This window comes from Platichthys flesus, chromosome 4 (assembly GCF_949316205.1).
Source record: "Platichthys flesus chromosome 4, fPlaFle2.1, whole genome shotgun sequence".
NCBI classification, from domain to species: Eukaryota; Metazoa; Chordata; class Actinopteri; order Pleuronectiformes; family Pleuronectidae; genus Platichthys; species Platichthys flesus.
In genome coordinates this window covers 15,605,474-15,626,768 of record NC_084948.1, presented here as the reverse complement: position 1 = coordinate 15,626,768, position 21,295 = coordinate 15,605,474, and the positions used below count along the sequence as shown (strand labels likewise).

General features: G+C 41.7%; 1 protein-coding gene across 2 annotated transcripts in view; it reads left to right on the top strand.

The window, feature by feature from the left end:
- Positions 1-21,295, top strand: part of dner (delta/notch-like EGF repeat containing) — a 51,426-nt gene that overhangs the window by 5,260 nt on the left and 24,871 nt on the right. Inside the window, exon 1 of one of the 2 annotated variants that reach the window (XM_062385240.1) lies at positions 15,882-16,009. The exons of the other annotated variant lie outside the window; for it this stretch is intronic. Coding sequence (XP_062241224.1) covers positions 16,007-16,009 — 3 coding nt within the window. The 5' untranslated portion in view covers positions 15,882-16,006. Of the gene's footprint in view, positions 1-15,881; positions 16,010-21,295 lie in introns of those variants that run through there. 2 annotated transcript variants of the gene reach the window in all.

The window sequence follows — 21,295 nt, the reverse complement described above, 5'->3', positions numbered from 1 at the left end:
CAACGTGACAACCTCTCAACATACAGTAAAATGTACTTCTGTGAGTGTGTGTGTGTGTATGTGTGTGTGTGTGTGTGTGTGTGCGTGCATGTGTGTGTGATGGTCATACCCTGGGCCAATCATTCTGCTGGTACAGATTCAGTCTGAGCTACATCCAATTAAAAGCAGCTCAAAGCTCATCACCAGCCTTTGTTGTCTTTGATTTCCTGGCTTGTTGGTCCAAGGGAATATAGAGGCCACAAGGAATATGCTTTTACATAAACATATATATCCATGTGTGTGTGTGTGTGTGTGTGTGTGTGTGTGTGTGTGTGTGTGTGTTGGGTAAGAGGGGTTATTTCTAATGCTCTATTTACTGAAGCAGCTCTGCTGAATGCAGTTGTCAGTTTCTTGTTCTCAGAGGATGCTTTATATGTTCCACTGTGTTTTTCTAAGTAGTTATAAAACAAAATAGGACAGCAAACAATTATTAATGTCATTAGTGAGTTACTTAATTCATCCATCCATCCAGCCCTCCATTTTCTATAAGGCATAGAGCCAATTCCAGCTGACATTGAGTTAGACCGAGATGGGAGATGCAGGTTAAACTCTATACAATCATACCAGGGCTGACATATAGAGACAAGAATACATTCATGTTTATCTGCACTTAGCCTAACTTGCGTGGCTTTGGACCGTTAATCCAGAGGAAAGCATCGCAGCCACAGAGACGACATGCAATCTGCACACTGAAAGGCCGAACTGGTTTTGAAGCCCAGAATCTTCCTGGCTGCAGTACAAACCACTGCAGCAAAATTGTTTTCTTCAATATAATATAAAACAAACTAATCCCTACAGTTGGTACTGGAACCCGAGTACGTTTGATATTTTTTGTCCTCTATATCATTCTATAATTATTTGTTCCTAAATTTGAAGAAGACCCCTCGTAATACCATCTTTGCAAACACTTCAGCTCCACACCAGATTGTTTAGTGTAACACGGCAGCGTCGGTCTCTGTCCTGTCATCAGCAGCTCTACACACGTTGATACTGTCCTGTGATTATCTGCTCTTCCGCTAACCATGTAACATGATAGGGAATGTGGGATTACTAAAATCCAAATGGTCCATGGGCTCTGAAGCGTGATGCACACGTGTCTATTTGATGGTGAGATAGTTTGTGGACATTTTGTCCTGACGGAGACACAAACTAGATTATTAGAAAGTATCCAAAGTAGAAAGTTTGTCCTCTTAAAAACTTCCAACTTGGAAACGTAATAGAGATTAGTGAGTAAAGTACTGCAGTGTTCACACTCAACTTGGGAAACAGATGGTAAACTGTTGCATTGTGGGAAACATGCGTCCTCGTGTAATTAGTTACAGATGGTCTGATGAAAGCGAGCGGCGTTACTTTGGTAACAGGCTGCTTTTTAACCCTGCTGATATTTTGTATACAGCAGAATAAACCCTCCTTTGAGTCATCACCAGTGAGCCGTCACTGCTCTTCATGTGGCCGTCCTCAGATGTGCTGCCTTTAATACAGGACGGCTTGCGGCCGATGGCTTTGGTTCATTTCCATATCACACACCAGCCGGCCTTTTGATCTGTGTTGAGTGCATGCGGAGGTGAGGTGGGATACATATGGATGATACTGGAGATGATACAAGATCTGCAGCGGACACGAGAGCTTCAGCTGCAAACCCTCAGGCGGTATCGATCGCCACAGTCACAGTGTGGCTGTGTTATGACAGCTCAAACCCGATCATTTGATTTATGACTCGTCAGCTCCCTCACTAAACTCAGATAAGCTAAAGTCAGAGTAAAGGCCTGGGCACACTAGATGTTTTTTTTGTTACGATTAATTTGTACATTATTTCTCAAACCTTCATCTAGTCGATAAGCTTCCTCCTCCCTCCAGTCTGATGATGTGTTTGTCGATTTGTTTTGAATGTTTATCTTTACTCATTGCGCACAGTTATTTGTCTTTTAAAGGATATGATTTTCATTACATCGTGCTGTTATCAACTAAGCTGTTCACACACAAACAGAAAAAACAATATACCAAAATAAAACCAAATACCAAAGAAGAATCTTGGATCCAGCTGCTGCAGCATTCTTCAAACTGTCTGGTGTTGGCCTCAGCTTTGTGTTTAGAGCTGATAAGCTAATGTTAACATGGTAACACACAGGGCAAACATGGCGAACATTGATTATTGATCGACTGCCAGGGACATTCACTTGTTATAGCATCCCATTGTAAAAGATTTGTAAAAAAACATATAACCTTAAATACAACCCAGTCAGTATCTGCATGTTCAAACAGCGGACTGCTCACACATCAGCAGCCTGTATTTCTTTTTTCCTCTGCCAGTCATTATGTCTTAGCTCTCATCTCTGTGTCGGCAGCTGAAGCTTCCCTCCCTGTCCCGGATAAAGAAATTACATTTCTCCCAGTGGTTTAGCGTAGGTGTTGTTTTTAATTGCTTTTTGTCTGCCCTTGTTGCTATTTTTAACTTAAATGGAGCAGTGACTTGTGTCACCGTGTGCTGTAGAATGTAAGAGAGAGCAGATCCACTCTTACTCAGCAGTTTTTCAGCCCTGCAATAAGCCTGCGCTCCGACAACATCACTGTCACTTCAGATGTTTAACTGTTGTTGTTGCTGCTGTCAAGTTAGTGAGTGGATATGGCAAGAGGGAGGTTCCCCTGTGTGTGTGTGTGTGTGTGTGTGTGTGTGTGTCTTATTTTGTTAATATTACATTATTCTCAGGCAGAGAGGTAAGACAAAATAATTCTGACACCTGTGCCTACAGCGCAGTATCAACACAAACTGACCTGATCACAATATAAGTCGCAAAGGTTAGTGCAGGACTGTTGTGTTGGACTGACTTCATTTGAAAGCTTCCATCTGTGTGTAGGAGTGATGTGTTTTCTCATTAGCTTCAGATGATTCACTCACTCCTGTCATCCTTCAAACCCCAACAAGCACCGGGCTTCAAAGTGATTTTAACACAAGATATTCCTTTATCAGACCCACTAGGGGGATTTTGCCATGTTGCAGCAACAAAGAGGTTAGTGAAAATACACACTCAGTAAAAGCATCTTTACTTATTTAAGTAAGTGCGTAAAGATGCAATGTAAACAAAACAATAGGGTCCTCGCACTATCAGTGCTCCGGCCTTAAATATAAACAAAGGGGAATATCAAATTTTGAATTTCAATATGTCCAATCTTAACACAATATATACAGTGTGTCAGTATTGCACGTATAGGAAATTATCACAGTGAAAATTGCGGGTAACATGTTGTCCACAGACCATGAGTATAAAAACTTAATAAACAATAAAAAAGCCAATTTCGTGTCATTTCTTTGAAGTATATGTCCCCCTCTGAAAAGTTTTTGGCCTCTATGACTGCATTAGGTCCTCGGCCTGTTAGATATCGCTGAGCTACTCGGTTCAGGTGGGGGGGTCAAGGAGAGAGGAAACAGATTGATGGGAAACGTGTGTGAGAATGTGTTTTAGACCTCTGCTTGGATCTGGTATTAACATCTGGCCTCGGTGATCCGATCACAAGTTCAAGTGTGAATGCGTTCATGTGTTTCCTGAGACCAAATCACTCAGATCACATTCAGAGGTGGTCTGGGCCACCAAGTCCACTTCAACTCTAACCTGCTACAGTTTAAACACATCTTTACGCTTCTCAGTGCCTGTATGTGGATATGGAACTGCTCCATGATGATGATTTTCTGTAAAATCTTTCATCCTAGCTGAGTCTCCTCTCACACGCAGCACAAACATTCTCATCTGTCACGTCTGTAAACTCAAACTGGGTGAAAACAGCATCCTTTGATCTTCACCAGCACACAAATAAGTGATTATTTGCATATTCAGCAGGGAAGTGAGATCCAATCAGAAGTGGTCACAGGACTAACATTCAGGACACATTTTAATATTAGGTCTGAACAGAGGAACATAATGTTTTCCACTTGTGGTTGGACCTCTGAGGACGGATGTTGATACCAGGTCTGAACAGGGCCTTAATGTGTGTTAGAGTGAGTATCACCCTCTGCTCTGGTGCCCTTCTTTTCTGAGAAAGAGACAATGAGTGTGTAACAGTTGCAGAATCGACTTTTGCTATCTCCTTGTCACACGCACGCAACTTGCCGGATAAGTTGAACTGACAATATGTTATTTAATGAAGCCAGCTGGGAGGCAGGCCAGCCCGCAGTGGTGTGTGTGTGTGTGTACTGGTGTGCGTCATGAACATTGTCTCTTAGCTGCAGACAATAAATGCCAGCTTAAACTAAAAAAATCCCTTCAGGACCAGCAGAGCACCTCCGACAGGGAGAGGAGCGAGACGCAGTCACCAGCCCCGGGCGGCAGACACAGAGATTAGCACGTATTAAGAGCTGGGCCTGTCTGCCAGTTGATAGCAGAGGCGCTGTGCAAAATTTCAGGCTCTCTGTTTGGGGATTGCGTTGGAAATGTATTCATCACAAAATAAGCCCGACATAATGGAGGAGATAAAACTAAAATGGCTGGTTTCTGTTAAAAGAGCTTTTAAATGTAGTGGGAGGAGGGGGTCGCTAACAAGAACATCAAACCCGAAATGTTGAAACGAAATGAATTCATTGAATATACTGGTTTACTGGTATGGCATTCTTCATGCAAATCTACTTGCAATAGCTTCAAAAGTTAAGAAAATAGGTTTTCTATTTGTGCATTGTGAGAACAGAACAGGTCTGGTTATAAACAAAAGTTTCAAAAGTCCTGTTTCTGTAGACCTAGTCCACGTAGCTTGACGTACAGTGGGGCAAAAACGTATTTAGTCAGCCACCAATTGTGCAAGTTCTCCCACTTAAAATGATGAGAGGCCTGTAATTTTCATCATAGGTAAACCTCAAAAGACAAAATGAGCAAAAAAATCCAGAAAATCACAATTTAGTTGCAAATTATGGTGGAAAATAAGTATTCGGTCAATACTTTGTTATATACCCTTTGTTGGCAATGACAGAGGTCAAACGTTTTCTGTAAGTCTTCACAGGCTCCTCACACACTGTTGCTGGTATTTTGGCCCATTCCTCCATGCAGATCTCCTCTAGAGCAGGGATGTTTTGGGGCTGTCGCTGGGCAACACGGACATTCTATGGGGCCACTCCAGGACCATGAAATGCTTCTAACGAAGCCACTCCTTCATTCCCCGGGCGGTGTGTTTGGGATCAATGTCATGCTGAAAAGGTGCAACTACATTTCATCTTCAATGCCCTTGCTGATCTCACTCAAATCTCACTATACATGGCCCCATTCATTCTTTCCTTTACACGGATCAGTCGTCCTGGTCCCCTTGCAGAAAAACAGCCCCGAAGCATGATGTTTCCACCCCCATGCTTCACAGTAGGTATGGTGTTCTTTGGATGCAACTCAGCATTCTTTCTCCTCCAAAATTGACCAGTTGAGTTTTTACCAAAATATTATATTTTGGTTTCATCTGACATTCTCCCAATCCTCTTCTGGATCATCCAAATTCTCTCTAGCAAACTTCAGACGGGCCTGGACATGTACTGGCTTAAGCAGGGGTACACGTCTGGCACTGCAGGATTTGAGTCCCTGGCGGCGTAGTGTGTCACTGATGGTAGCCTTTGTTACTTTGGTCCCAGCTCTCTGCAGGTCATTCACTAGATCCCTCCCGTGTGCTTCTGGGATTTTTGTTCACCGTTCTTGTGATCACTTTGACCCCACGGGGTGAGATCTTGCATGGAGCCCCAGATCGAGGGAGATTATCAGTGCTCTTGTATGTCTTCCATTTTCTAATAATTGCTCCCAAGCACACCAAGCTGCTTACCTATTGCAGATTCAGTCTTCCCAGCCTGGTGCAGGTCTACAATTTTGTTTCTGGTGTCCTTTGACAGCTCCTTGGTCTTGGCCATAGCGGAGTTTGGAGTGTGACTGTTTGAGGTTGTGGACAGGTGTCTTTTATACTGATAACGAGTTCAAACAGGTGCCTTTAATACAGGTAACAAGTGGAGGACAGAGGAGCTTCATAAAGAAGAAGTTACAGGTCTGTGAGAGCCAGAAATCTTGCTTGTTTGACGGTATGAGATTGCCCTTCTTATGTTCACAACATTTCATAAATGTAGTGAAACATAGAGCGTAGAGCAAGAAGTTAATTTAGCATCATATCTGTGATAGTGTGGACAGGGCATGAGATGTGATACCACTGAGTTGATCTTAGTTGTTTCATGGAATTTGTTGACAATAACCAAGAAAATACAAAATCACCAGACAGTCTTCTGAAAATGCTGCATCCTCTCTGTCGTGGCTTCTAAAAACAGATTCCTCTTCCTCTTCCTCTTCTTCTTCTTCTTCTTCGTCGTCGTCTTTGGGGACAAAGCCAGTGGGAGGAGAGCGATGATGCATGTCCAGTGTCGGCTCCCATCGTGAAGCCCAGTTTACCTGCTCTGCCCGCATTCCTCTGGCGGGGTCACCATGGCAACAGAGCAATGACGAGGGGGAGCGAAGAGATCAGCAGGTGGAGAGCGCCATCGAGAAGAGGAAGTCAAGAGCGACTTCCTGTGCTCTTTGTTGAGGACTTAAAAAAAACAATTTAACGGAACAAAAATCCCGAGGCCTACAACCAGAACATTGAGTCCGGAGGAGGAAGGACATGCTTTCAGTGCTGCTCCTCGTGGGGCCCAGGATCTTTATGTGTCAGGACTATCACCATTGCCTGCTCGGTGTTGCCACGACTTCCTGAGAGGAGTTCAATTGAGCTGTGTTAATATGCATCCCAGTTTTTTCGGTGATAAATGGAGCAGGATGTTACACTTCCAGCATTCCAGTGACTAATTCCCTGTGGCAGCACGGCCAAGCTCAAGACCCATTTTTAGCCCCGATGTTAAAGAGACGAAAAAAAAGCGGATCATTTCATCATTTTAACATCCGCTCTTTACCGATTTAGAACAATAAAACATGGCCTGAAAATCAGTTCACTCAAAGTGACGAAAAGCCTCAAGGGGCCTCACGTCTTTGATTTGGTTCCGGAAACTGTTTTGCTTTCATGCCAGCGCCCGTCTTATCAAGTCAGCGGTAGGTATCACCTTTTTTTTTCCATACAGTGGTTATCTTGTTTGGCAAGGAACCGTCTGTGTATGTAGGTCAGAGCGAACGGCAAGCTCGGAGATCAGAGAAGGTAATGTCAACCATATCTATCGGCTGCGACCCGAGAGAGAGGCCGTCTTATGGTGCGCTACAGTCTTTTCTTCCTGCAGAAAATACCTTACTGTAACAACTCACGTCCCCGCTCCTCGACAAGTCGGCTCACAGTTGGTAGAAACTTTTGTCGAAAGTAATGATGAAACAGCGTGTCACACTGAGAAGCAGCTTAAAAGCCAGAAGGAGGGCTTCCATCCAAATCATTAAGGCCTCTGTGTTGCACAGCAGCGTCTGCATCTGATTTAACGCTTTGGAGGAGGCGGCAGAGGGAAAAATACAGAAAAGCAGCTGTGGACCCTGTGCCGCTGCAGCTACACCGCCCTTGAAATATGAGTGATATACAGTAGAGGCACAGTACGTACACTGACAGACCACAACTGTCTGTAGCTGTGAGAGATCTAATCCTGGATGTAATCCTTTCCAGACACGATGGGTAATAAACCAGCGCCACGACCATGACTCTGTGTCGAATATGCAGCACATGTAGACATTATGGTAATTTATGGTTTACCAATCCTTCCTTATACTCTTATGCTAAAGCCTTAAGCTGTTGTTCCTCAATAAATCCTTCTCCAGTCTACTTCACCTCCTTGTACGAATTTGAAGGATTTTCCCACTCCTCATTAAATAATATATCATGTCACAGTTTACAGGGCCCACAAATTGCATGTCATGAGTGCGCGAGATCCTTTTGAGGACAGTTGGGGCAGCAGTTGAAGTTGGTGTTTGGACGGTTTCTGTCAAATATGGAGTTTCAAACATATGTCAGTGTATTAACTGACTGGATGTGTGTTCTATGCTGCCTAGGCCTGATGGAGGAGTTTGAACAAGGAGAGTCTGTAGGCAAGTCAGACATATGTGACCTTAACAACATTTGCTATGTCTTAAAAATCCTGTTGGCCAACTGTTGTGTTCTGTTGTTGCAGTAAAGATAGAATGCATTGATTTCATTGGCTGCACTGAAGTGTAGGACACTTTGCAATATGTGCAGTGACTTTTGAATGTGACAGAGAAAAAAGAAAGAGATTTAATGCTCTTTAGGAAGATTGTAATACCACACCCAGTATATCTGAATGTTTTGCTGGTGTGGGTTAGCACCACGCCTCACAGTGCTATACTGATTTGAATCATCTTTGAAAGACAAGCACTAGTTTGCATGGAACAGAATGTATCGCTATAATTAATCAGACAACATTCAGACTTATATAACAATGATAACAGATGACTATGGTCCCAGATAAATACTTATTGTTTGGGTATGGTACAATTCCCTTTAACTTCTTTTCAAAGTTTAACAGGACAATATAACCAGGACAGTTTAAAATTATAATTAGCGCAATTTGTAATACTAGGGTTAGGGTTAGGGTTAGGGTCAGGAAATAAACAGATATCATATTAAATTTAAAACAAAATGTCCATTATTATCAAAAAATACTAAACTCAAGTGATGAAAACTAAACCTAAAGCCAAACCCATTGGAGAAATTATCTATCAAGCAGACGTTACGTCGTAAATCAAGGTGACTCCATTTTGCATATCATCTCTTTGGACTCTCTAATGAAGTGAGAGTACCTGGAGAAAACATGCAAACAGAAAACAAGCAGACGGTGCAAACCACTGCACCAACCGTCCGTCCGCTGTGCAGCAAAGCTAAATATTACAGGAGGAATCGTCTAAATTATTTATGACACTAGTGTTCTGACAGCTGTAACAGCGTAGCACCAACTCTGACAGAGCTGAGTCGGGACTAATCAAGTCCCGATGTGGCGTTATGAAGTGTCCACACTCGAGAAATTATCTGTCGAGCAGACGGACTGGCTGTCATCGTAATGTGACAGCTGAAAGCTACGTTTGGGAGATGTTATATACCCGAAGAATATACCAGACTGGAGACGTAATTGTCTTTTGATTGATGTCAGGCGATCACGGCAGGTTATTTAATATCATTTGTTTGATGAAAGTGAGGGAACAGTGAGCGTCCTCCTGCTGCATTTCTGCTTTTGAGTGACAGTTTTTGCTGAAAAAATATGAAGCTCAATTAAAATGTTGACAACAAAAAGTCGGGATACGTAGAAACAGAAAAGCAGGAAGGACGTTTGATTGAACAAATGTATGTAGCAAAGTGAAATAAAATAATTGGATGTGAAATGATCAGCACGAGGCTCTGTCACCTCATTGGCATTCTTTCCATTCGCTGTCCTTTTTTTCACCGCTCCTCCATTTACATCTCTTTAAGCATCGAAGCACGATTGAAATTGATCAAGGTGCTTGTATGTGTAGAGGCCTCGTGGATCACAGGTTTGAAAGAGGAGTTGCTCTTTGAAGCCACACGGGCAAGGAAGTGGTGGGGAAGTTTTAGAGAGAGGCAGCGATGGGAGACGCTTTGATGTGCAGAAATAGACCCCGTTAAAGACTTGCTGGCAAAGAGGCACTTTCTGGCCCCAACACAACTCTCGTCCTGTGTTACTGGACGGTTAAACAGATTGGATGGATGTGGAGCAGATGGCAGCAGATTGTCTTTATCCTGAGTTGATCCTGGGGTATGATTTGGGAAAATGTCGGCCTACTGTGAATGATAGAACAATACAATACTACGAGCCAGAGCTTATGAGTACAACAGTTAATTGTTGTTTTTTTGGAAGGAATGAGAATTTCTTTTCATAATTTTACAATAATAATTAATATAAACTGTTTTCTGTTGTCGTCATCTTTTCTCAGCTGGATAAATGAAGATGTCTCACATGGTAGAGTAATAGCACCACTTAATGGGGAATTATATGACATTTTGAGAAACAAGTTACAAAATTCAAAAGTCATAAATTTACAAGATTAAAGTCGTAATATTTAAAGAATAAAGTCGTACATTTGCTAGAATGAACTCATGATATTATGTAATCACACATATCAGGATTTTTGAACAGATTTTGCAAGAACCCGAGATAACACTGGAAATCTCAGAATGTTTCTTTCACACATGAAAAAAATTAGCAAGGGATTTTCATGGTGAGACAGATCCATACCTCGAAATGTCTTTCAGGCGTTGGTTGGCACCTGAGTAGAGAATGCAGGAGGCCGGACATGACGATGGCCAAAACCTCTTGAATCTCCTCGTCTTCCCAAGTTGACATCTTTGTCAACGTCCTCTACTTGTATTACGGCTCTTTTTCATCCTGATGTATTTGCATTTTTCCAGTTCTGCATCTGTTGCATGTTAGAAAGGTCATCAACTTTCTCCTGTATTCTCACATGGGTTGGAGCCTGGATATTTAACGGACATTTCTCGGGGTCTGGCAGGAAAAGCTTCGGGAAAAAGAGCAATTAATTGGGATATTTGTTTCCTCACATAAAGCACCTCTGGAAATGTCCCTGTCGTAAGTGCATGTCTGAAAGCTGCTTGTGAAAGTCTCAGTAGAAGATCTTTTCTGTGGACATAAATTCCTCCTGGATGATGTTAATGTTTTTCTCTAAATACCCTTGACGGAGGCTGTTTAGTGGCATCACCTGACAGGTCATAGGCCCACGTGAATGAGTGTAATCCATCTTCCTCCTGCTGGCTTTGCTGCAAACCATAATGAGTTTGTTTTCTGTGCAAAGCATTTGAAAAGACCCATTGCATTATCTGCCCAGCACCAGGTGGCACAGAGAAAACGTTAACCCCCCTAAAGCTGTTGGAAATATAGAGGAGCATTTAGCAGTACCAAAGTCAGACTTTTCCCTCAGGAGCGAGCGGAGACAGAGCAGATGTGAATGTTGCTCTTAAGTGTAAATAGGAGGCTGTTTACAAACAGGTCCGTCACATCAACTCACGTTTGAAAAGTTAATGCAGCTTAAAAGTTGCGTTAGTTGTTTTTTGGACACATGGGAGCAGAGGAAGCACATTATTAAGTTGGCACCTTTTACTAAACAGTTGTCTACACACACAACTTGAATAAAAAGAGGGATTAATTGAGGACACATGGGCAGCTGTAGCTAAGGAGGTAGAGAAGGTTGATGGTGCAATCTCTAGATCCGGTCTTCATTCCGTTCCCTTGGGCAAATCACTCAGCCCCAAATTACTCAGTACTGTATGAATGTGTGGAGCGCTTTAATTGGTCGGTAAGGATGGAAAAACTCTGTACAAACACATATCATTTACATTTGAGATATGAGTCGCAAGTCTTCTGTTAAGATGAAGACTCGTTTTATGTCCTGAGCCCCCCCCCCCCCCCTGATCGTGGGGCAGAAGACCCCAACAGTGAGCTATAGCAGCTGAAGGGAACTGCATAATAATAACTCTTGGTGGGTTTGTGACTATATATGAGCCTTTTCATATACAAGTATAGTCACAAAATTCATAATATGGCAGAAAGACTTTAACACAAGACATAAGAGATATGGAAACATTTGATAAGATGCTGTTTTTCCACCATTGCTCCCTTCATGGGGTCAGTGGGTCTCCCACCTCGTCCTTCTTTGAGACGTGTCGCTCATCCCACATTTGAAGCAGTGCCTTCCTTTAACTGCCTGTATATCTCTTATTCACAAGGTCAGGTACAAGCCACCATGGTCCACTCTTTGTCTCGAGATGAGGATGTGACGCAGCTGCTCTGCTCCCCTCAGCAGTAACCATAGCAACCAGGGCTAGAGCAGGGCCCCTGTTGTTGATGCTAAGAGGACGGCGACGTCCAGGGACAGTTTGAAGCATCTGAACGAGTCGGGGACAGACAGATGGAGGCCGCTCCTTCTTTGTGAGGCAGCAGTCAAGAGAGGGAGTTAGATAAGATGTGAGGGTGTGTTCAAATGTCGTTCTTTAGTGGAGTCGTCACAGATTAGGAAGCCGGTGAACATGGGGATATAACCTGCAGCTTCTGAGCTTCAGACGTGTGAGGATCAGAGGGTTGATTTGAAGGGTTTCTGCCAGTTCAAATAAGTTATAGTTAAGACCTTTTAAGACCAGAGTGAATGGAGTTTAGGATCTGTGTCAAGTACAACAGATATGAAGGAGCACCAGAATATCTTCCACTTCCACATAAATGAAGATAAAGTGTAGTACCGGAATAGAAAGTAACCTTTGGACTATTAGTTATCACTTCCTTGTCTCTATAGTTTTATTACAGTGTGCTAATATCTGTTTTGTTGAAGACGAATTACCACACGGAGACAGTTCAAACTATGTAGGTGTAAGTTTAATATAATCATGACCCACCTAAACGTACATAAGACCTAGGACATAGTATTTAAGCTATGAAATGTGTTTTTAATATAATGGAGAAATAGGGCTACCTAAGGTAATCAATATACGAATTCAAGAATAAAGTGATGTGGAAAACAAATTGTAATTTTACAATATACCGTGAAATGTTTTTTCGCAATTTTATGACTTTTTGGTCTTTAAATTTGGATTTAACTGTTAATATTACAATATTACATATTCCAACCGTTTTTAAACTTTAATAGGACCCTAATACTCCAATGTATTTAAAGTTCTAAAATCCAGATAATTCAATTTCAGTTTTCCAAGTGAATCTTGATTATCTGTTAAGGAGGACAGCCTCAGATTTAGGGAGGTATTACACCTGTTATCGCCCATCACTTTACTTCTTGATGCTTCAAGCCTGTAATAGAAACACTTCCATTGAAGCCTCTGTGTCTCCTGAGGGCTCGGAAGATTCCCATCACACCACAGTTAACGTGACTGACAGCTGATACTCCTGACTTTCAACCCAAAACGTCCTACAAGTTGAAACGTGGGTCAGTAAATGCAGAAACACACAGGTTAGGTAAAAGTGCAGCCTCTTGAAATTACAATACACATAACTGATATGAATGATGAACTGTCTCTCTTTCATTTCTACTGGGGAGAGGAATACAGCACAGTAATTGTAATGAAGGTTCCGGGTGCTGGATTATCACTGGAGCTGCTTCTGCCTGTGAACTGAAGAAACTGGGCCTATCATATTTTAGTAGCCTTCTTTTTCATCTGACTGTCCCTGAACGCCTAGAAGAAACAAAATAAGACATCTGGACATTTTAATCATTTCTCCTTTACCGCTCTTCATCAACTCTATCCCTCACTGATCAGATTTGACCTTGTCCTTTTAGTCACTCTTGTGTTGAAATATATCAAATACACTGTTAACCTGACTTGGTTTTACCTCGAACTGTTCTTGTGTCACGTATTGTCGGGTTGAACTTTAATTATAACTGTTTACTTCTGATGTATTGTAAGGTGTGCTTGGCTGTTATTAAGAAAGAAAGTGTGAATCAAAAAGTATTATTTATTATTACCGTTTTTTTTTCTTATGATATTATGAATCATGCTGTCAAACAACAAACAAATAAATACTGAGGCTTCTGAATTTCTATTTTCCGTTCCCACTTTCCCACAGGGAATCATCTGAAGTGATCTCATTTGTTACACACTCCATGTAAAAAGGGTCACGAGAAAAATTAATTTCTTTTGTGTCTTTGATTTTAATTATTTATTGTCTTGTTTGCACCTCAGCTCTTATGTCACTCGACAGCAGTCACTCTTTTATTTCATAGATGTTGATTTGTTTCATATCTGTAGACAAAGGCCCAGGGACAGTTGCTTTTTTTCTCGTGTCTTTTTGTTGTTGTTCTGAACCCTGAAGTGGGTCACTGATCAGTTTTAATAGCATGAACATACTGTATATTAATGAGTCAGACTGCAATAGACAAAACAACATAGATTCAGTTTAAGTTATAGACTCAGAAGATTCGGTTTTCATGATCAAGGGTTCGTCCAAAGATAAACAGTTGACTTTGACAGAAAAGGAAAGTGAGGAGTAAAAGTTTTCTAACAATCTCCTCCATTCACGATCGTGATAGAAATAGGACAGAGTCTGTGGAAGTGTTTTTTTTAAATGGTGTCTTTAAGCTGCTGACAACAGAAGCAATGAAAGTTGATCATTAGGGGTTTCATGCTGAGTGGTTCTCTGAGTGACAGCGATAATAAATCATACCAGCAGTAACGTCTGCCTGGAATACTGACAGGATATCGCTTTAAAGTGCTAAAATGGAAGCTCAAAACAACACGTTAACCCGTCTTTGAATATCACTGAGTCGATGTTGTTGGCAGCTGGAAGGACAAAGGTTATTCAGGTGGTTATTTTCTCCTTGATCTGTTCAAAAAGTCACTTTTCCAAACCATCCCAGGCTTCACTAAGGCAAAACAAACTTATTAAACAGTCACATTTCCGCATCTACGTGAAAATGATAGTATCCACAAATGCATGTCTGTGGATCGTTTGAGGAAACCAGTATATTTGGAAGAAAAGACAAATTCCACCAGAGGTTTTTGTCCTGAGGTGGCAGTGCAAATAATTAAAGTGTTATCAAGACAAACAGAAGAATATCATTTGACAAATGGTCAATCTAGCTTCATTTAGGCAACATACTATTGTGGTTTTCCTTGAAAACCCATCGACTCTCCTACAGATAAGCCTGGTGTCCACACTGCTCCTCAGTTCTAAAGCCTCTATAACAAAGCTTGGAAACACTGCTGGCCCTGTTGAAAACTCCTGGGGTTGAGTTTTGGACTGGACGGGAAGAAACTGAGATGTTCAGACAGAGATTGTTATGGCTGTTTTCAAACAAAAACATAATAGTATGGATGTAGACTTAAGCTTGTGAAAAACAACATGAACTCATATTTCATGGGCTGTTAGCTTGGCCTTTGGTAATGCTGGTTGCCTTTGACCCACTCACAGTTGCTACCAAGCGCTGGTCACCTTTTTATTAAAAGTTTATTAAGATTGAATTGCAGATGCCAGGTTTCACCAGAAAAATGATCTCCCACATTGCAGTGAGTCACTTGAAGTCACATCAGAGCGTGAGTCGTTCTAAAATGCATCCCTCTGTCCATGTCCCTCGTTGGGCACAGGATGTTTGGTGCTGTGTTCACATTTGGTTTTCTATCTCCAGAGCTCCTGATCACTTACTGTCTGAACCACTTCTCTGCTTCGTTCATTTCTGACTCTTTGGTTCATTTTGTCTTTTAACTCCACTCTCGGGCAGAGATGCAACCCCTTCTTCTTTGGCTGGACACAAAAAAACAAAGTCAAACGAGTTGTGTACCAGATGAAAGCCAGTACTTCCACCATAGCACACTTTTCACCTTCTTGTTACAGTTAATTAGCCGTGGTAATTTTCATGACTTTCCGAATGCACTTGGATCTTTTCTTGGTTTTCCCCCCGTATAATCAGCTCACATCCCACAGCTCAAACCTCATGAGAGGAGAGTGGAGAGAAGGCCGCGGGGGGAAACGACTCTGTTGAGGGATGATTTTCGAGTATTATTTTGTCACTATCATGAATTAAATATTTTGCTTTAGCTGGGTTGCAAGTGCTCATTACACACTGCATATTTGAGATAGAAATTACTGCTGGCTATATGAAAGTTTAATTTGGTTCATCCAGCTAATTGCTGCATGATTGATCATATAATAAGAGTATTTATTCCCTGGATGTTTTAGCCCTGGTTGTAATTCCTTTACCGCGATTATAGAGTGTTTCACAGCCGTCAATCTGTGGAAACGAATAGATCTTTGTTGGTTTGTGCATAGCCCGTGTCTTACTGGATACCATTTCCTCTCCAGCCTTTCATTTCCCTACATTTATTCTGCTCCTTTGAGATTATGCAATGTTCCTCTCCGCCTGACAGATACGCGCTCAGTCTTAGAAACAAGACGGATCTAGATCAGACGCATCAATTTTTAACTACTCCTCTCATTAGTAAAACATGAACATCACATCGGGATTGTGCTGATATCGGAGTCAGGACGGCAGCGAGGACAGTGTCATCACCCGAAACAATGGTAGGAATGATGCTCCAATTGTTTTATTCCCTAATAGATTTCCCAGAATAAGCAATTTGATGACTGGACCTTTTGAAGCATTGGTAATTTACCTTAATTAATGAATGTAAAATCGAAGTGTTTCAATGCACAATGTCAGTCAGTTGGTTAAATACCTTTTTATCTCTTCAGAAATACCGTCTTCATTGTTGTGTGTAAATATTCATTCTTCCATACTCATAATGGATAAAGAGATTGGAGGTGACTGACTGATTTGCAGCCTTGAACAGAGCCAACTGACAAATCCTTCGACACTCATCTTAAAAAGAGCAAAACAAGTATATGACGTCATTTGGAGCCAGAGTCGGCAGAGCAGCGATGATGGGATGGAGCCGCAGTAGACTGGTCCCAATGACTCTTGTTGGACCAGTTATTTCTGCATGTTAAGTCTGTATTGGGGTCCTCACCTGTCATCAGTGTCACATAGACAAACATCAGTGTGATGAGAATGACCTGGTGTGACAGAAACCATCTTTGAGTAACATGTGTTTGCCATTTAGTACGAGCATTTTAGTTTGGTCCATGTCCCATAATGTAGCCTGTGCTGATTTGTCAGGCTCTTATCACATGACTCTTCCGGAAGAAAACACCTGGCGAAACATGGATATTTTATTTTACGATGATACAATAATACATACGATTGTGACAAGCTGCTATTCAAGCAATTCCTGTTCAGGTCATATTATGTGTTTTCAGTTGTGTTTGGACGTGGAGTAAAACGGATCTGGGAAAAAGATCATTTTAGTTTGAAAACACCAACATGAGTGTCTGGAAACCCTTTCCCACCTTGAATTAGTATGGTAGTTATTTTTGTTGTGTACAAAAGAACGACAGGCGATCTGCTCTGATCACCTCAGAAAAGCACGAGACTGAAGACGTTGTGTGCTCGAGGCTCAATCTTGCACACTGTTGTTGCACAGTAACAACACTGCGTCAGTGTTGCAGCATCATCATGATCGGTGACTGACTGCAGCGGTCCAGATACAAACACTCTGTGTACCGCTACACGTCGTTTAGCAGGAACCTTTATTGGACACATTAATCCCCTCTGACGTCCTGCAGATGTATTTTCTCACCAAGTGTTTTGACGAGAGAGAGCGATGAGGAGGAAGCTGTGTGTGTCTTTTCTCCGTCCACAGCAGGAGGCGTCCTCCCTCCGACTGACGGAGGCAGAAATGCTGAGCAACTGCCCAGATTGTGGAATTAAGTGGATTATAAAACAGATCCTATGGCTGCAGCATGATGGGAAAAGAGTGAGACTGCGTGTGTAAAGGCGGGAGAGGCAGCACAACAACACACACACACACACACACACACACACATGCTCAACACGCAAACAGTTCTGTAAAAGACTGAGTGCTAATTGCTGTCACGTTCCCTAGCTACTGTAGCTATGGCAACTCATCTTGATCGTTATAAAGCAGCTTTACAAAGTAACCATTTTATAGGGAAACTGCGGAGCTACACACACACACACACACACACACACTCGCTCACTGTAATTGGACTTGTCTTTTGTTTGCCTCTTCAGGACCTTATGTCCTAATGAGGCCAAACGTCATTCCTCAGCTCCCAGTCAAGGTTTTTGTTAGTCAAAGCAAGGTGCTAATTAATAAGCATGGCTTCTCAGATGTCGAGGGAACGTGTGTCTTCTCTTATGCTTCTCTATGCATTACATTAAGAATACTGAAAGACCTTTTGCCTTTAGAAAAGAGTCGGATTTGTGTTTGTGTGTTGATTGACGAGTTTCAGCTACACTTTTTTCCTTTTTTCAATTTTTTTTCAACATTGTGCGACCTAACTGTGGATTTTATGAAAATTAAGAGGTTGTGCTATAACCAGTAGGTCAACGGTTCGATCCCAAGCTCCCCCATTATGAGTGGCAAAGTTTCCTTGGGCAAGATACTGCACCCGAAATTCCCCCCGGACAGATCTGTCGACAGTGAGTGGGAGAGACAGTGCTGCACATGGACACACTGTATGAGTGTGTGTGTGTGAATGGGTGCATAGCAAAATCCCTGTAAAGCGCTTTGAGTTGTCATCAAGACTGGAAAAGTGATAAATCAATACAGGGCTTTTACCATTTCTTCATGTGGAAGATTCTATGGAGTTTAATGTGCAGTCTGAGTGAGTGCAGTGTATTTAGCAGTGAGCCCCTGCTGTGGGATCACCTAGCGCTCAAATGAGTCACCTATAAACAGTAAATGGCTGATAAACCGGTCGGTTAACTGCTGCGATGAAAGTGCTGACGGCACGAGCTCAATCAGGGCTGGAGGTTTACAGCAGCTTGTTGAACTTAGCCTGTAAAGGGCAAACCCACTTTATTAAATTAATAGCTTCCTTAATTGAGGAAACAACTAATTTGAAAGCCTCTACTGAACCACAACATTTAATATGGAGGTTAAGGAGATCAGCAAAGGACAAAGAGAGACGATCCAGGCGCTGGATTATTCACTTTGACTTTCACGGTCGCCTCCTGCACTCGTACCAACCGGGGTTAAAGGAGCCCTCAAGGACCTGCTGCCCAGTCAGCCACGAGGGCATCGGTGAGAAAATGTTCTGACTCACAGTCAGAGCGAGAGAAAGATGAAAACCTGCAGTTGTGGATTTCTTTCTCTCCCGGTGTGCGTCGTCCAGTAACCAAAACGCTGTGTGTACTTGAACAGAGACAAACAGTGGGTTATGATGGTGAGTTAATGGAAGGAGGTTGCTGTGAATGTTTTACTGGAATGATTTCATCCTGCTCCATCATGATCAGGCTGAAAACAAGCGCTTGTAAAGCTTCTAGTGCGTCTTCATTCAAGGTTTTTCCTCAGTGCCTCATCGCTTCATTAATACACGCCGTTCATCATCACATCCACATAATTAAATCTATGAATTCCTTGCCATTAACACACACTTCAGCAGAACAGTGGTAAAACCGATGCAAGTGATTATAAACATGTGCAATTAAAGAAATATTCTTTTGTTGATGTAAACTTTGCTCTCCATACTTGGAATAGTTCCAATTTTAATTATTAAAGCTGTGCATTGACTAAAAGCTCTGAATTAAATCATATTTTAACAGGAAACAAATGGAAGTGGATCAGCTCAATCTTTCCAAATCCAAATTTAATATTTACATTTTCTGAACAATTTTCTTGGTGTTTCCAAAATGAGAATTCTTGAAATTTTTACATGCCATTTAAAGACACTAACAAAAGTCCAAGTTTTTAGTTGAACTTAAGTATAAATACATGTCTGTTATGTTGAAAATCAACTTTAAAAGTGTTTTCTTGTTTTCCTCATTAATTAACTCTGCAGTCTGTTGACGCTGCAGCACATCCGGCCGGTTGGCTGCTTCATCAGTTTCTTTTTCCTGTCAAGGTGTTGGTGAAATCCTTAACAGCGATGTGACACTGCAACACTATCACACCTCAGTCGGTTGTCGGAGGATGTCAGGTTGTCATGTGAGCTGATCGACATCCTCCTCAAGGCACTTTAGAGGCAGCAGGACTCAACAAAACACTTTTTAAATGTGAAGAAGGAGCATTTCAAGCTCCTCACACATATTCACTGTAGGTACATTCTCACCAGACCATTTTACATTATGGATGTGTGGCCCGTGTGGAGAATGAGATGTAGCATTCGGTTGCGTGTTAGGTTTACGCTGCTAAATTTCAATTATCCATTTGCTGAGTTTCATATTTTAGTGATGATGTTCCAAATGGATAAACTGAACGTTCTGCTCACTTTCCACTCTCTCTTCTTTTTTTTTCCAAGCCGTTACTGATTTTATGCTTTTATGCTGATGCTTGTCTGTTTCGCTCACTGAGCACAAATTCAGCCTAATTAGTTATAACTGTGTTTTTGTGTGTGTGTGTGTGTGTGTGTGTGTGTGTGTGTGCGTGTGTGTGGCATGTCTGCTGAAAAAGACACATCCATCTCCTCCACCAGGTTAAACTGATGATGCCAATACTTTAAGCAGCGCTGCTGTTTGCCTGCGCCTGCCTGTATCGATCCCAACTCCTCGGTGCAGCCGCCCTTAAATTAGCAAATAGGACACAGGCACTTGTGAAGCAATACATTTCAGCCTCAGAGCATCTCATTGTTGTGTTTGTTGGCCAGTGTGCGAACACAGAGAAAGACACTGATGTAGGTTATTATCAGCTATTTAGAGGAAATTGATGGTCCGAGTTCAGGGCCTAAGAACTGTTCAGTGCTGAACGATGACGAGCACAGTGACGCAGGTACAATACATGAGTCCTCACCAGCACCATAACAATCATCAAATAGTAATACCAGTGAGATAGCTTCAACAACCTGTATCAACATGAGTCATAAAAGTGTAGGTTATTAACAGGCTGAGCTACTGAGGGAGATGTCAGCCAATCAGGCCCCACTTTCTATCGGGGCCAATAAGTAAAAATAAGAGACAATTTACAGTTTTAATAAATAAATCATCCTCTGCTCGTGTAATTGAGTTAAGAATACCCACAAGAGTTTCACTAATCATAGATATGATGATATTTTACCTGAATGATATGTTCATCATGCAGTTTACACACATTTCAAAAAAAGTAAGTCAAATATCATGAAAATCCTAAAGTTACCCAAATGTATCCAACCTACATAAAAAGCAGAAGCAGAAACCTTTGTAACTCAAGTGCTGGTGACATGCATTTCTGGCGTTTTACTTCTACAGTATACTTAAATACTATTTAAAAAATATAGTTCAACAATTTTAAACAATTGTTTCTCTACAACCTGTGTCCACTTATATGGCCATTTGGCCATAGACTGTAGGCCTCTATGTGAAGTTTGGCGAGCTGTCTCATCTTCCTCTCATTATACAAAAATGAAGCTAAAATATCCTGGAAACAGGTGCCGCCATCTTGTCCTCTTGACGTTGTTCAAAGCCAAAGTCTGTGCAGCAGTGATCGTGGAGTGGAGCCGTGGTATCAAGGTCACACTGGCACAAGCTTCACTAATTATGACTCAGCTTGCAATCTAAACGTTTTATGGCATCAAAAAATAATTAAAACCAAACTTACTGGAAAAATTAAGTATGTCCAGGCAGGTTTATAGGATTTACTGCAGCCAGACATCAGGGGGCAAGCAAGAGTATTTTGTTATTTTTGCTTCACTTTTGTGAGCCGTCATGTCTTCCATCCTGATTTGCAGTCTATGATACACCTATAAAATCTAATACAACTTAATATAAGTATAAATTCTACAAAGACAACATTTTGATCTAATCTATAACCT